Raw genomic sequence first — 13,213 nt, forward strand, 5'->3', positions numbered from 1 at the left:
TGGACTAATAATCAAGTTAACAGAAACCGATTAACAGGAGAAAATCAAAATTTTAATACATGCGCATGAGGAATTCACATAGGCATGAAAATTCCAAAGACAATGAGGCAACATTGGGTGTATATGACATTTTGGACAAAGGAGAAGGGGGCGGGAGGAGAGGCATTAGATCTCAGAAGTGAGAATGGAGATTTACAGACAGTCGAGGAAGAGTGGAGCATGCATGAGCAGCCGAATTCCTCCTGGGCAACTCAGAAACAGTTGGACATGGGTATGCAGCTAACAGGCGCCGGCCTGAAGTCCTCTCATTTGCCACACTTAACTCAAATTAGGCTCAGGCAGCATTCTATGATTTCCTTCCTGAAGCAGGTTTCTGTCTTAGTCTCATGGGCAGAAACAGCTTAAAATCAATATCCCCAAAAGCAGGTTCAGGGTGGTAAAATTTAGGTTCTGTTCACTCTTAAATATCAGTAATAAAAAACCTGACAAACAATAACTAAGCAAATAGGAATTTTTCTCATTGAGCAAAAGTTGGAAGGTAGGCAGGTCCAGGGCTGGTGCAGTGCTCCGTGATGTTGGGGGGGTTGGGGGGGTGGGAAACATCAAGGGTCCTTCTTTCTTACCACTCTTCATCTTTAGTCTCTCAACTGTTGCCTCAGTGGAACAAGATAGCTGCTTCAGATCCGGATGCCACACTTGAGCTCAGGCAAGAAGAATTTGGGAAGAAAGGAGGGTTCTAAATGTCTGTTGGTTTAGCCAATGAACAGTGATTGCCATATTCTGCGACACGATTTTGGTCCTAAACCAAGGGAAATTCATTTTAAACCAAGAATCATTTTGGTCTTCTGTAGATCCACCCAGGCAGCATATTCTTGTCAACCCTGACCCCTCTCCTCCTAATAACCTGGTTCCGGCAAACTTCCCACCAAAATGGAGCTATGAGCTCATCAAGAAAGCAGGACATTTAAATGCTGCAAATATCAGATCCTGGACTAGCCCAGCTCCCAAAGGCTTTGAAGCCACAAGTCTAAAGGCTACACGACCAAGGAAATGAACGATGTTTGCAGGACGAGATAGTCCCCTCCCCTGAGAGCCGTCTCTGGGCATACAGAAAAAAAAGGCGCACTACCTCAGACATTGTACCTGGGACCAGAAGTCATGCTGACATCATAGAGCACAGGATCATCCTAATAAAACATTTGCATGGAAAAAGTCTGCAAGAATATACACTAAATTGTTAACAGTGGCCACTTCTGGAGACAGAGAGAGGAAGCAGGGCGATGTATGAAAAGGAACGATGGGAGAAGTATATGGAAGACCCCGTATTTGGAGACGACACTGCCTCTACCATTGCTGACTTCTGAAGTTAGCTAATACCTATCTGCAGTGCAAAGCGAGTGGCTCAGGACATGCGAAACATCTTGGACTTGATTTTTTAAAGGTCCTTGTTACTGTGTGTAAGGCACATTGGAGGCTATGAAGTTAGAGTAGAAATGGATCCTGCCCTTAAGGAGAAGTAATGAGGCATGACTGAGACCCAGTAGAAAGTGGTTGGAAAGAGGTTCAGATGAAGAGGCATGAGAATTAGAATGACAATTCCTTCTGAGGCGGATCAAGGATGGCAGAGTATCATGAAAGAGATGGCAAAATAGGAAACATTTAAACATACTTGCACATTTCTATTTTTTCTTTAAGATCTAGTTCCAATGACACCTCTGTAGTGAATGGACTCTGGTTCTCCGAGTTCAGTTTACTTGGACCCATGATTTTTGTTCCTACATCACACTAGCATTCTTTCCTGTATATAAATCTTCCTCCATTAGACTCAGTGAAAGGGTAGAACTCATTTTACACACACAGAGCCTGGACTAGCACCAATCCCATCCATCCCATCCATCCACCCATTCAATTTTTTGAGTCCTGTCCTAGGTGCTGGGGAGCCATGCAAAGTTGAGTAAGACATAATATCTGCCATTGAGGATAGTAACACAAAAATCAGTATCATAAGTGCTTTGACAAAAATAACGCATAGGGCTACGGGAACCAAGGGGATCAGAATAAAAGAGGATGAGAGAGAGAAAGGGTTCTTACAAGACATGGCATTTAAGCTTTTTGAAGAAGGTAGAAAGAAGAATAGGGCAGAAAAGGAATTTCGTGTGGAGGCAACAGCATCATTCCTTTAATAAACACTCAAAAATATTTAATTGACTCAAATTCTGATCAGGAGAGAGTTTAGGAGACTTAACTCCCATCTAAAGTATTTCCCTTTCACAGTAATAGACATTTTTGAAAATAAATCCACGATTAAGAACCCATAATTACAGGAGAAAGCTAGTTAATTTATCCTAGAATCAGGAATAATCTGCCCAATTTATTTTCTGATCACTTCTCAACCAGGATTTCAATGCACTGGCTCCGAGTAAAAGCAATGAGTCACCAATCATCTCATCAATTCAGTGAAACTCTGAAGGACTAGCCTCCAGGCCAGGAGAGATCTGTGTGAGTTCCTACCAGCTGGAGTGCTTTATTGCTCGGTAAACAGGCAACTCCCTTCCTCTCTTTGCATGATTGTGTCCCTTAATATCCATTGTCATCTAAGCAACTTTTGCTTTAATTCCACTTGCCTCAGAGAAGCTAGAAGGAGCCAACACTAGGTCAGCATGATCCTATTATAATCACACTTCTCAAAGGGGCTGGCAGATACAATGCCTCCACCAGGCAAGGGCTTATTCCTCCAAGTCCTGGAGGCATCGGCTAAGGCAAACAAGCAGCCTGGTCAGGAAACACACAGAGCAAAGATGTAATAATAATGCTTCACATTTTCTTCTGTGTAAATCTCACCTAATCCTCAGGTACATATGGCGCTTCCCAACACAGGTAAGGAAACTGAGGCTTTGGTTAGGCAAACTGCCTGAGCTTGCCTGAGAGTATTTGAGTCCAGAGTTAATCTGGCTCCCAAACCCAGTCTTTCTGTGGCACAAAGATGCCTCCCTTAATAATCCATAGGCTCCTTAAGGATAGAGAAGGGAAGATGCTAGTGGGAAGAAATATTTTTTCAGGCAAGAAAAACGAACTATATGATAATTAATACAATTCTGCTTGCTTTACAGGATTACTGAAAACATCTGAGACAAACAGTTCCATTATGTCACAATGCACACACACTGCCCTGGTGACACAGCCCTGCAGAGCCGTGTTGTGTGTATAAAAGCATAAAAACCAGAATGGCTCTCATTCAGAGCTCATACAGCAAAACTCAATAAATGCTCATTAACTCTTTAAGATCTGCTTTGTGGGCCTTTTCCTGTCTTTACAAGAAGTCTGATTGATACACTGATCCCAACTTGTTGCTTTCTATCATGTTTTTCAGGAGCTAGACAGAGAGGACACGATGATGAGAAAGGGATCAGCTGTACTACTAAGAACCAAATTCCAGAACTTCGAACTATGGGAAGGAAATGCGCTGTCATGGGCAGATGTTATTGCATTGGAACCTCTGGAAATTGAAGCTAGAATGTTAATTTCCCCCAAACTCCCAGTTGATTATAATGTAACATATTGAATAACAATCATCGCTCTTGAGATGTCCTAAGAATCATTCAATCAAGAATTCATCCCAGGAGATTCCATAGGTTTAGGGAGACTCAGATGTCTTCTAAAAGTTCATAACTCTCAATGAACTGATGCTACGTTTTTCAGTCTGCCCATCATTTTAAAACTCTGGATTTAGGAAGTGATAGTTCAGTTATTCCATCACCAGTTATTATATTAGGATGAGAGGTCACCAATGCTTGCTAGCAATTAAGAGTCTTCAGGTTTTATCTCTTTATGAGTAAGATGGGAATTAAAATTTTAGAGCCCAAATCCCATAGGCTGCATAGCTAAATCAAATCATCATGCAGGAATGCAGATGGCTGAGAAACTGTTTGATGTAAAAGGAATAATGTATTTCCACACAAGGTATTTATGCACAAGTACTGCCTTGGTGCCTCTCAAGAGTTCACTCTTTCCAATAAGGTTGTTGGCTACTTTTCATATTCCGAGGACAGAGGCTGCCCTCCAAATTTCTTCAGAGCTTTGGGCAAACTTTTGTCTTACTGATCTTGCTATGCTTCTGGTAAAGCTAAAAGAAGAAACTGTGTTCTAAGGAAGGGCAGTCTATGCCTCTTCTTCTGTCACTGAAGGTAAAGTGTTGATTTAACAACAAACACAAAAGGTATGGGGAATAAAATGGTTCTTTTTACAAGCGTGAGACAAAGGGAAATAGCCTCTAAGATTCTATGAACCAGAAGTGTAAAATTTCAGTTTGCTATAACCGCAGTTGTTAAAAGGGTAATACTCTATTTCTTCTCTATTTAGCTAATGGATTTTTTTTATGGTTTTCATGAACACCAAGTGTGTTTTTCAGAAGCTCAATTTCTCAAAACAAAAACAAAAATGAAAGCTAAGCTTCATTTAGCTTTCAAGAAAACATCAAGAAAGAAAAGTTAAAACAAGCAAACATGTTGAGTTCAAGATAAATACTACCTTTTTAACTTTTTATAAAGTACAGAATGAGCTTTTTGATTTCTTCTTTTTTTTTTTAGTAACTTGAGGAAAGTTTTTGCACTTTAGGTCCCACGTCACAAATAAGAATGCAAGTCTGACCTATGGTAACCATTGATCTTTGCAAAGCAGAAATGCACACACGTTATTTTCATACAGCTGATTTTCTTGTTAAAATTAATCTGCAATCTATCTCCTAACATACAAATTATGGTGACAAGTAAAATAATGTTGCACACTCCAACCTCATTTTATGACAGTTGTTTTCATCTCAAATCTTGAAAGGTCTGCCATATACACATTTTAGTGTGGCCAACGTGGTGATAATACATTGTGAATCTTAAACTGATTTTCAAAAGGATGCATCACAGGTTCACATTTCCACATCTATAGAACTTTATTAACAAGTAAAACACATCAGCATGTTTTATATATGGGCAAGGACATTCCTATAATGATAAATGGCACAATATCATCTAACAGTTGAACTTTATCAAGAATGAGGTTTTTAAAAATAATACACTAACACTTCATATGACTGTTTCAAGAATTAAATAATAAACAATTAAAATAACATTTAACAGCAGTTTAAAAATATAAAGCTCATTGTTTACTGTTTACCATAAGCTGGAATTATTCAAATGCAATAATTTCTATTCAAAGATACTATGCATGTTCTACAAATGAAACAAATGGTTTTGGCTAGGAAAGGCTGTGACAAAAACTGGCTCCTGCCCTAATAACACTCATTCTTTCTTTCAAAGGGCAGAGGGTTTAGGCAGTCCCTTCTCAGTCCAGTATACATATAACTTGTACTCCAAGTCAGAAGTGTTTTGAGAGTGAGAAACCCTATTTAAGCTGAAAAAATGGAAATAACCAGGACTGTTCTGAGCAAGCTCGGGATATATGTCACTCTAGTTAAATACAGTATCAGATGTACTATCGTAACTTTTGTGCTTTTGGGGACAGTACTGACCAGTTGAAAAAAGTTGTATTAAGTTAAGGAACCCTGAATTTTTCTCCAATTGGGCTTTTTGGACTCTTTTCCTGTTATGAGAGATTTTGCTGCAAATATTAGTGATTATTGTTTTAAAGGTTAAAATTCATGAACAAGCTCAGAGGCATGGGCTATGTTTTATAGACTCAAAGGCTAAGAGATTAGTATTCTATTAAACAGAGATTTTAATTTTTATCGAATGTAATAGGATTTCTTTTAAATTTCTAAAATCTATTCTTAACACAGAAAAATATATTTTTATCTTAGGATCAGTTTATTTCATAAATACATAAAAATGGATTAACCTGGTCATAATTAGCTTCTTCAAATATAACAGAAATAATTTAAAAAATGTTTGCATTAACTTCCAAGCCAAGTTCACATTCATTCAAAAATTTAGACACCCCAACAGGGGTTTTGATTTTCAATCTTTAAGGCAAAGTGCAAGTAGTTAAGGGTCCCCAAAACACACCAGCAGCTGTTCTATCCAAGCGCACAGGAAATGAAGGGACATATGAAGGATTTGAGAAATCTGAAAGGGGATAAGTTTTTTAAATAATATGCCAATTCCCCTGCTTGTATGATGAGATTTAAGGCTACCATTTAATTGTACCAATTATAGAGGATTGAATAACATACACACTTGAATCTTACAGAATTTATGGAACAAAAAACAAAATGTGAAGTTTTGATGTTGGATCAAAAGCGACACATCCACATTCAGAAACCAAGTATAAATACCATAAAAACTAAAATAAAATTTTAGTAAACTAATATTTAATATCTGATCTACTAATTTAAAATTACCATGCATCATAGCTTAATTTCATTTAAAAATTATTAAAAGAACAAAGTATAGGTCTATAGGACAATTAATGAGATAAAGAAAAGATCTAGCATTAGTTTATGTTTCGTATAAGTACATTCTAATTTTAATTAATTTCCAAATATGGCAACTAAATTAAGTATTGTTTTCTTTACCCCATGCTATTGTTTTACTTCAAGGGGTTTAACATAAGTACTTAACAATAAAAATTCTATGCAGAAGAAGAGACTGAATGAGGGAAAACAAAAAAAAGGAGGCTCAATTAGCAAAAACAAAACTGCATGTTTTATTCATCAAAGACAATGAAATAAATCAGAAAATACAGATAAATACAAAAGAAGTTTTAAAGAATAATAAATTTTATTTTTTCAGAAATGGAAAAATGTCCCTGAATAGTTTTAGATGTATCTTTTAGTATAGTAGTCAGTGTCTAATAATAAACTTAAGTAATCAATTTTATGTTCTATTTAGCTGTATTAAATGACTTTGAAGTTTAAAAGATGATATAGTTTCCATCACTTTTATTGTTGACATTCAAAAGCAAAGATGTAATTGAAAAGAAAAACAGATGAGACATAAAATGATTTGCAAAATGTAATAGCCCTCCAAATGAATAGAGAGTAGATTCCAGTTGTAATCATGGTCACACTCTCGCCACACATACACAACCCACACCCCTATATTCCACAGATTTCTGAATTCAGGATATGATTTTACAAGTTAATCCTATAATCATAAAGCAAGAAGCTATTAATAGCACAAGTTTTTATTTGCTAAATTTAACAAACTAAGTATCTAAAAATTATAACAATGATATTGAAAGATACTTTTATTGGCTTTTAAAAAGACAACTGCAAATGAGAATATCTTAGTCAAAAAAATTAATTTTCAAAGATGTCTTAAATGAAAATAAATACAATACCTAATACAATCTCTTCCTATAAGAATTTCTAACAGGGCAATGATAAAAACCAAGCTTCTCACTTGAGAATCCCTAAAACCGTCATGTCCCTTTAAAAAAAAAAAAAAAAATGCATACAAAGGACCATGTAAAATACCCATATTTCTTAACATTTGTCCTAAAACAAACTCTACCTTTAACACCCAATTTTTCTGTATATATTAAGTTCACTTAATTTAAAACTAATGAAAAGTTATCTAGACACAATTTCTAACAATGCAGAAAGTAATTTATGCATGGTTATTTACAGAAAGAGCTTTGCTCTAAATAATGATGTGAAATCATGTTCAAAAATCTGACAAAGCCTTTCTAATAATCAGCACTGCAAATTTCAAAAAATGTTATATATAACAAAGATTATTTCATGTATAGAGTTACTAGATAAATCTAAGAGCCAGAAACTAAAGCATTTGACATGGTTAATAATTTCATTTTTATTATACTAAACGTCAGGTCAGAAGTCAATGGCATTTACATAGTGGAAGACTATTTACCACTCAACTCTTTCAGTTGTATCACTGATTAACCAAATGTGACTGGACTTCACTGATACAACTTCATGGTTTCTTTCAAGTATATGCTAATCTTTTAAATGGGCACATAGGCAAATGTGCAAAACAAATGAAATATAAATACTTAAGAGAATGAACAGAAATGGCTTTTAGGCATAAACCACCCTGCCATTCAATTTTGAAGCTCTATCTTTTCTTGACTAATTTGTCTTCTGTTATTAGTAGTCTTCTATCCTATTAAAGTTGTGGATTTACAGATGATCTGGAAATTTCACATTGATATAACAAAGGAATGTCTGGTTGATGCAGTCTAGAGACAAAGAAAGAATTAGTCTTAAAATGTATTAAGTTACATGTATGTAATGACAATATAATATAACCCCATTTACAGCAGTATTATATCAACTATATATATATATTTTTTTAAGGTAACAGAGTAGCATGTATCGGAATATCTTCTAAAGTTTAAAGTTTCTATAGGACATCTAGAAAACATTTACATTATATTTTAGACTCTTGAAATGCAAACATGATAATCATGCTGAATACCCACCAAAAATCATTTAAATTAGTGTAATTACTTTGCCTTTTATCTTATGTTAAAATTGGAAAACTATTAATGTCACTGCATGTGAAGACATTTCACTGATTTAAGAGAAAATGTGACATCATTGGGGGGGGGGGGGTGACCTAAATGGAACATCTGTGGACTTTACATCATTTCATGCAAAATATTTGTCCCTTCTGTGTAAATGTTTTATCATATTTTGTTTTTCGAGCCTTCAGATTTTTGTGCTGGTGGTTACTTCGTATATATCCTGTTGTCAAAGTTTCAGTTTACTCATTATATATTTAAAAAATTAAAATTTATGAAATTCAATTTAAAAAATCTGTCTTTAAAAGTTCACAATTTATTAACTTTCAATAAGCTGACAGTATCAAATATGTTGAATATGCTAAATTTGAGCAAATAACATGAATACACGAAACATTTAATAAGCACCTGCTGAATTTAAATACATAAGGGTAATGAACAGAGTTAATGCATTAATATTTCTTACCTCTATAATAAGAAGAAATATCTTGTTCTATGAGCAGCTGCCATACTTTCAGACATGTTTCTGACTTTTAGATAATTAACAAATCCTCTGAAGAAAAGGAGCAGGCCTGAGAAGGTTGAAATAATAAAGATGTACTATGATCTTATACAGAAAGGGAGCATGATACATGTATATTTAAAATAGACAATTATAAACAAGATCCTCTTGGCTTAAGAAATTTAATCTATAGAATTCCATTCATTCCATAGTATATTTTACACTATAATGAAAACTCCATCATGAGGAAATATACTAAAATTTTACTGCCACCTAAAAATGGTTTCGATTTATTAAGCCTAGATGTGCCTAAAGTAAAAATTTAAGCAAATCCAGCCATGAAAATTCAGAATTATACAAAAATATACATTTATTAAATTTCTTTAAATAGCAAAGTTACCTAATGAACTTAAACTGATTCAATTCACAGAAATGTCATTTTACCAAAATTTTTAATTAATATAGCTACCAAGCAAACTAAGACATATTTACTGATATAAAGTATTCAAGAGAATATATGTATATGCAAGTTAACACTACCAATTGTGGCATAAAATCAATAAGCCTGTCTAGCAATATCAAGTGCCTGTCATCAGTGAAACCTGTATTTGAAGATATGTACATTATATAAAGAATTTTAATTATTAGTTCTCATTTTCAATTAATAAAAGACTGATTTATACTAAAAAAATGAGATTAAAAGAATCGGGAAAGACGACTTGGGAAACAGCCATTCTGGTAATTTCTTAAATGATTTAGGATATATGCTATATCTAGCTTAGTGTTCTCCTCTGTCAAATAGTATTTTTAAATAAAAACCATTTACAGCAACAGTATCTTTAATAATTAACAAAACAATGCCTGTGAAATGCTTCAAACCTTGGAGGAAAAATGTTAGCTAAGTATAAAAATTAGTACCATTATTAGAATTAAGTCTTTGATATACTCAAGCATACGATTCTAAGGGAGACATTTATTAATTCCAGCAAATTTTTAACCAGGTAATGGTAGGGGGCAAAAACAAAAACGGAATATATGTACGCACGTAACTTTTCTCCCAAAGAGGAAAGTCTGTCAATTTAAAGTGCAAATCCCAAACTAAATTTGTACCCTAATCTAAGTAATCGAAGCAGTAAAAAAAAAAAAAAAAAAAAAAAAGTATGATTATAATAAATTAGAGCAAAGACAGAGAGATATACAAACAATGACTTAAACAAGTGGTATAAATTTCAGCTAAATCTGATCCCATCTGCTTCCCATATCCTAACTCCTTCCATTCGTGACCCCCACTCTGAATTCCATCACCATGTCCTTCCAGATGCTGTTCAAAGATCATGGTATTGTGATCCAAATGTAAAAGTATTATTGAAAAATGTAAACTAAAATTATTTGTGAAATCCCTTCTTTTGTCTATGAAGCTGCTGTTTCTAAGACATATTTTGTCTTGCCCAGACATTTTCTACGATAAACCCATTCATATCTAGAAACCAATCACTCAGTAGCTATAGTTTCTGAGTTCTACAATGTGCTCAACATTCTTGAGTACATGTGAGACCAACATTTTGATCATGGATTAAACTTTCCCATTCTCCTAACTGCTTGATTATGGCTCTGATGTGGAACAGGCCTTGTCCTCTGCATTCCACGCTGTCCACAGTTGTCTTCCTAAGATCCTCAATCCCTTAATACTATATAAGCAAATATACTCATTTAATATACTTAACTACCTATAGACTTTATATATTTCTTCACTTTTAAGAACCTCAAAAAGCACAGAATTCAGGCAGTCAGAATACACTTAATATAAAAAACTGGCTCAACTCTGTATGAGTCTTACTCCCCAATAAAATCACAACACTAGAATATTTTCACTATAATTGTTAAAGAAAGAATCTTTAGTGACCTTAACTGACCATACTAAGAATGTGAATCCCAAAAGATTCTACACATCCAATAGTAGGACTAAATAAAAACTCAAGGAGAAGACTGCCACCTACTGAAATGCTATTATTTTCTGGTAGTTATTTTATTAAAGAAATTGTGGGCTTTTAAACCTACGCAGAAACAAAATGTATTCTTTGTGTCAGTAAATAAATTTGAAATGTAGGTTAAAGGTATAACATGATTTTACGATTAACTTAATTATCATACATCTAAAGTGAAAACGCAAAAGAACAAAATATGGGAATCCATAAAATTCATCAATGTTAATAAAAAGACATGCCTTATAAGAAGACATGCCAAAGAGATGTACAGTGATTATTAGGCATGAAGCCTTTCCTATGTCTGTCTGATTAATGATTAACACAGGGTATATTTCAGAAGTATAAAGAATGTTTTAGTGATCCCAAAATAAGAGAATGAATAGAATTTCCAAGTATCCTGCTCTCAACATTTTCTAAGATCATTTAAGAAATTATGTATATGTATTTTCTAAGATAGATATTGAAGACTATTATTTTTTAATCATGCTAGAATTTTCAAGTTTTGTAGCATTTGATTGTCATTCAACCAGTGATTCTTTAAATTGAATAGCTCTGGATTTTAAATCTAAGAAATCTGGAGTACTATGTAGAATTATTTGAATAGCTGAGATGATATAAGTGTTTAGATATGACAATTACTATTTCCACATAAGTTGTATTTATACCTTACAGTTTTAGGAAATATCCAAGTAAAACTAAATGCAAATTAATCGAAGTGAAATGCATTGAGAATAAACTTACCAAGTACAAGAAATATCCACCAAAGCCAATACTGTCCATTGAAATATCCAGTAAAGTAATCAGAAAACTATGGAGTGAACATAAATGTATTAATCATATTTGTGTACTTAAATTTGAAAAGCATAGATTAGCCTCAGTTTCAGAATGATTTACCACAAATAATCTTTAGCACTTAAAAATAGCACAAAAATAAAGAGGAAAAAAAATATTTAATGACATACGTATATAATTACATGCTCTGTTTTTTCTGAACAGAGCAAAAACATACACAAAATATTTTAGAAACAAAAATCAGTTTCAAACTGCTTGTAAGAAAATCCAACATTTTCTCATTAAGGAGTTCACAATGTCAATTTTTTCATAATCTCTCAAAGCCACGGCTACCGTCCCAAATACACTACAGCAACCTGCTGCTTTAGATATTAACACCAAAAGCCACATTAGTTTAATCTTATCAGATGGGGATGTTCTGCTGACCTCTAAAAAGAAGAGCTTTTGACCTTCTGTACACCCCCTACTGTTAATCACTGCCAAGAATACTAGCCACATAAAGACCCCCAACTCATTAGAGTCTTTTTATTTTCAAACTAGATGCTCTAGTATTCAGTTCCCAACAGTGAGCTGAGAACAGCTAAATGAACCTTGAAGTGGCATTTCAACAGTTGTGAACAGTGGCCATGGCAGGCAGTTTTATATTCTCTGTGAAAAAAGAATATGAATAGGCAGATGGAAGACCGGGTTTGATGGTATTGGACACAGGTAGTTTTCCTTGAGTAGGTTCTAGTTATCTTTTTTTTTTTTTTAAGTCAACCTAATTTTCTTCAGAGTTACTTCAGATAATTCTTCCTTAGTACTCTTTAGTATCTAACAACGCTTCAAGTAATTGTGTTTTTTTTAAGTGTTTAATATAACATACTCTAAAACTGAAAACTAGCTTATTTTATCTACTGTTTCTATTGGTCTCCAAAATGAATCTGATTTAACTAAAAATGATTTTGCTCAATGCAGATTTGTCTTCAAATCTGAAATTAGTTAAAAGTATCTATTTCCAACTTTATAGGCAATTATTTCCAACTATTCATTGGTAATTTCCATAAAAACTTAAAAATCTTATAGCTTTGGTAGTAACAAAAATGCTTACAAATTGTAAATAATGTCACTATTGAGGAAGGATATCTACTAAAGATTATCTAAATCTGTTTTTTAAAGCGTTTTAAGTATTTCCACAGGAAGTATTTATAATTTATAAATGAACCATGATCGATATTCTCAGCTTTGACTTTTGGAAATTTCAAAGATTAAAAAATTCCTAGTACCATTAAAGATGTAAATCCTACATATTCTTACACCTTTAAAATATGTACAAAGAAGGGAGAGCTAGAAAATTGGGAAAATATAGCTTGTAAAGTAGGACTATACTACACCACTTTTAATTAAGTGGTTAATAATTAGAAATAAAAAGTTTTCATATAGGGTTTAGAGGCTATTACATAGAACAAAAAGAAACGGAGAATGAAAGCAATACATTTTTAACTTTCCAATTTTAAAA

The 13,213-nt window shown here is 33.7% G+C and overlaps 1 protein-coding gene across 1 annotated transcript in view; it reads right to left on the reverse strand.

The window, feature by feature from the left end:
• Nucleotides 1-4,917: 4,917 nt before the first annotated feature.
• Nucleotides 4,918-13,213, reverse strand: part of NDFIP2 (Nedd4 family interacting protein 2) — a 56,388-nt gene continuing 48,092 nt past the window's right edge. Inside the window, exons 6-8 of the mRNA XM_019742579.3 lie at nt 11,665-11,731; nt 8,903-9,008; nt 4,918-8,151 (exon numbers count right to left, since the gene is read on the reverse strand). Of these exons, the coding sequence (XP_019598138.2) occupies nt 8,905-9,008; nt 11,665-11,731 (171 nt within the window). The 3' untranslated portion in view covers nt 4,918-8,151; nt 8,903-8,904. The remainder of the gene's footprint in view (nt 8,152-8,902; nt 9,009-11,664; nt 11,732-13,213) is intronic.

This window comes from Rhinolophus sinicus, chromosome 16, assembly GCF_057876585.1.
Source record: "Rhinolophus sinicus isolate RSI-liver-muscle chromosome 16, RSI-T2T, whole genome shotgun sequence".
Classification (NCBI taxonomy): Eukaryota; Metazoa; Chordata; class Mammalia; order Chiroptera; family Rhinolophidae; genus Rhinolophus; species Rhinolophus sinicus.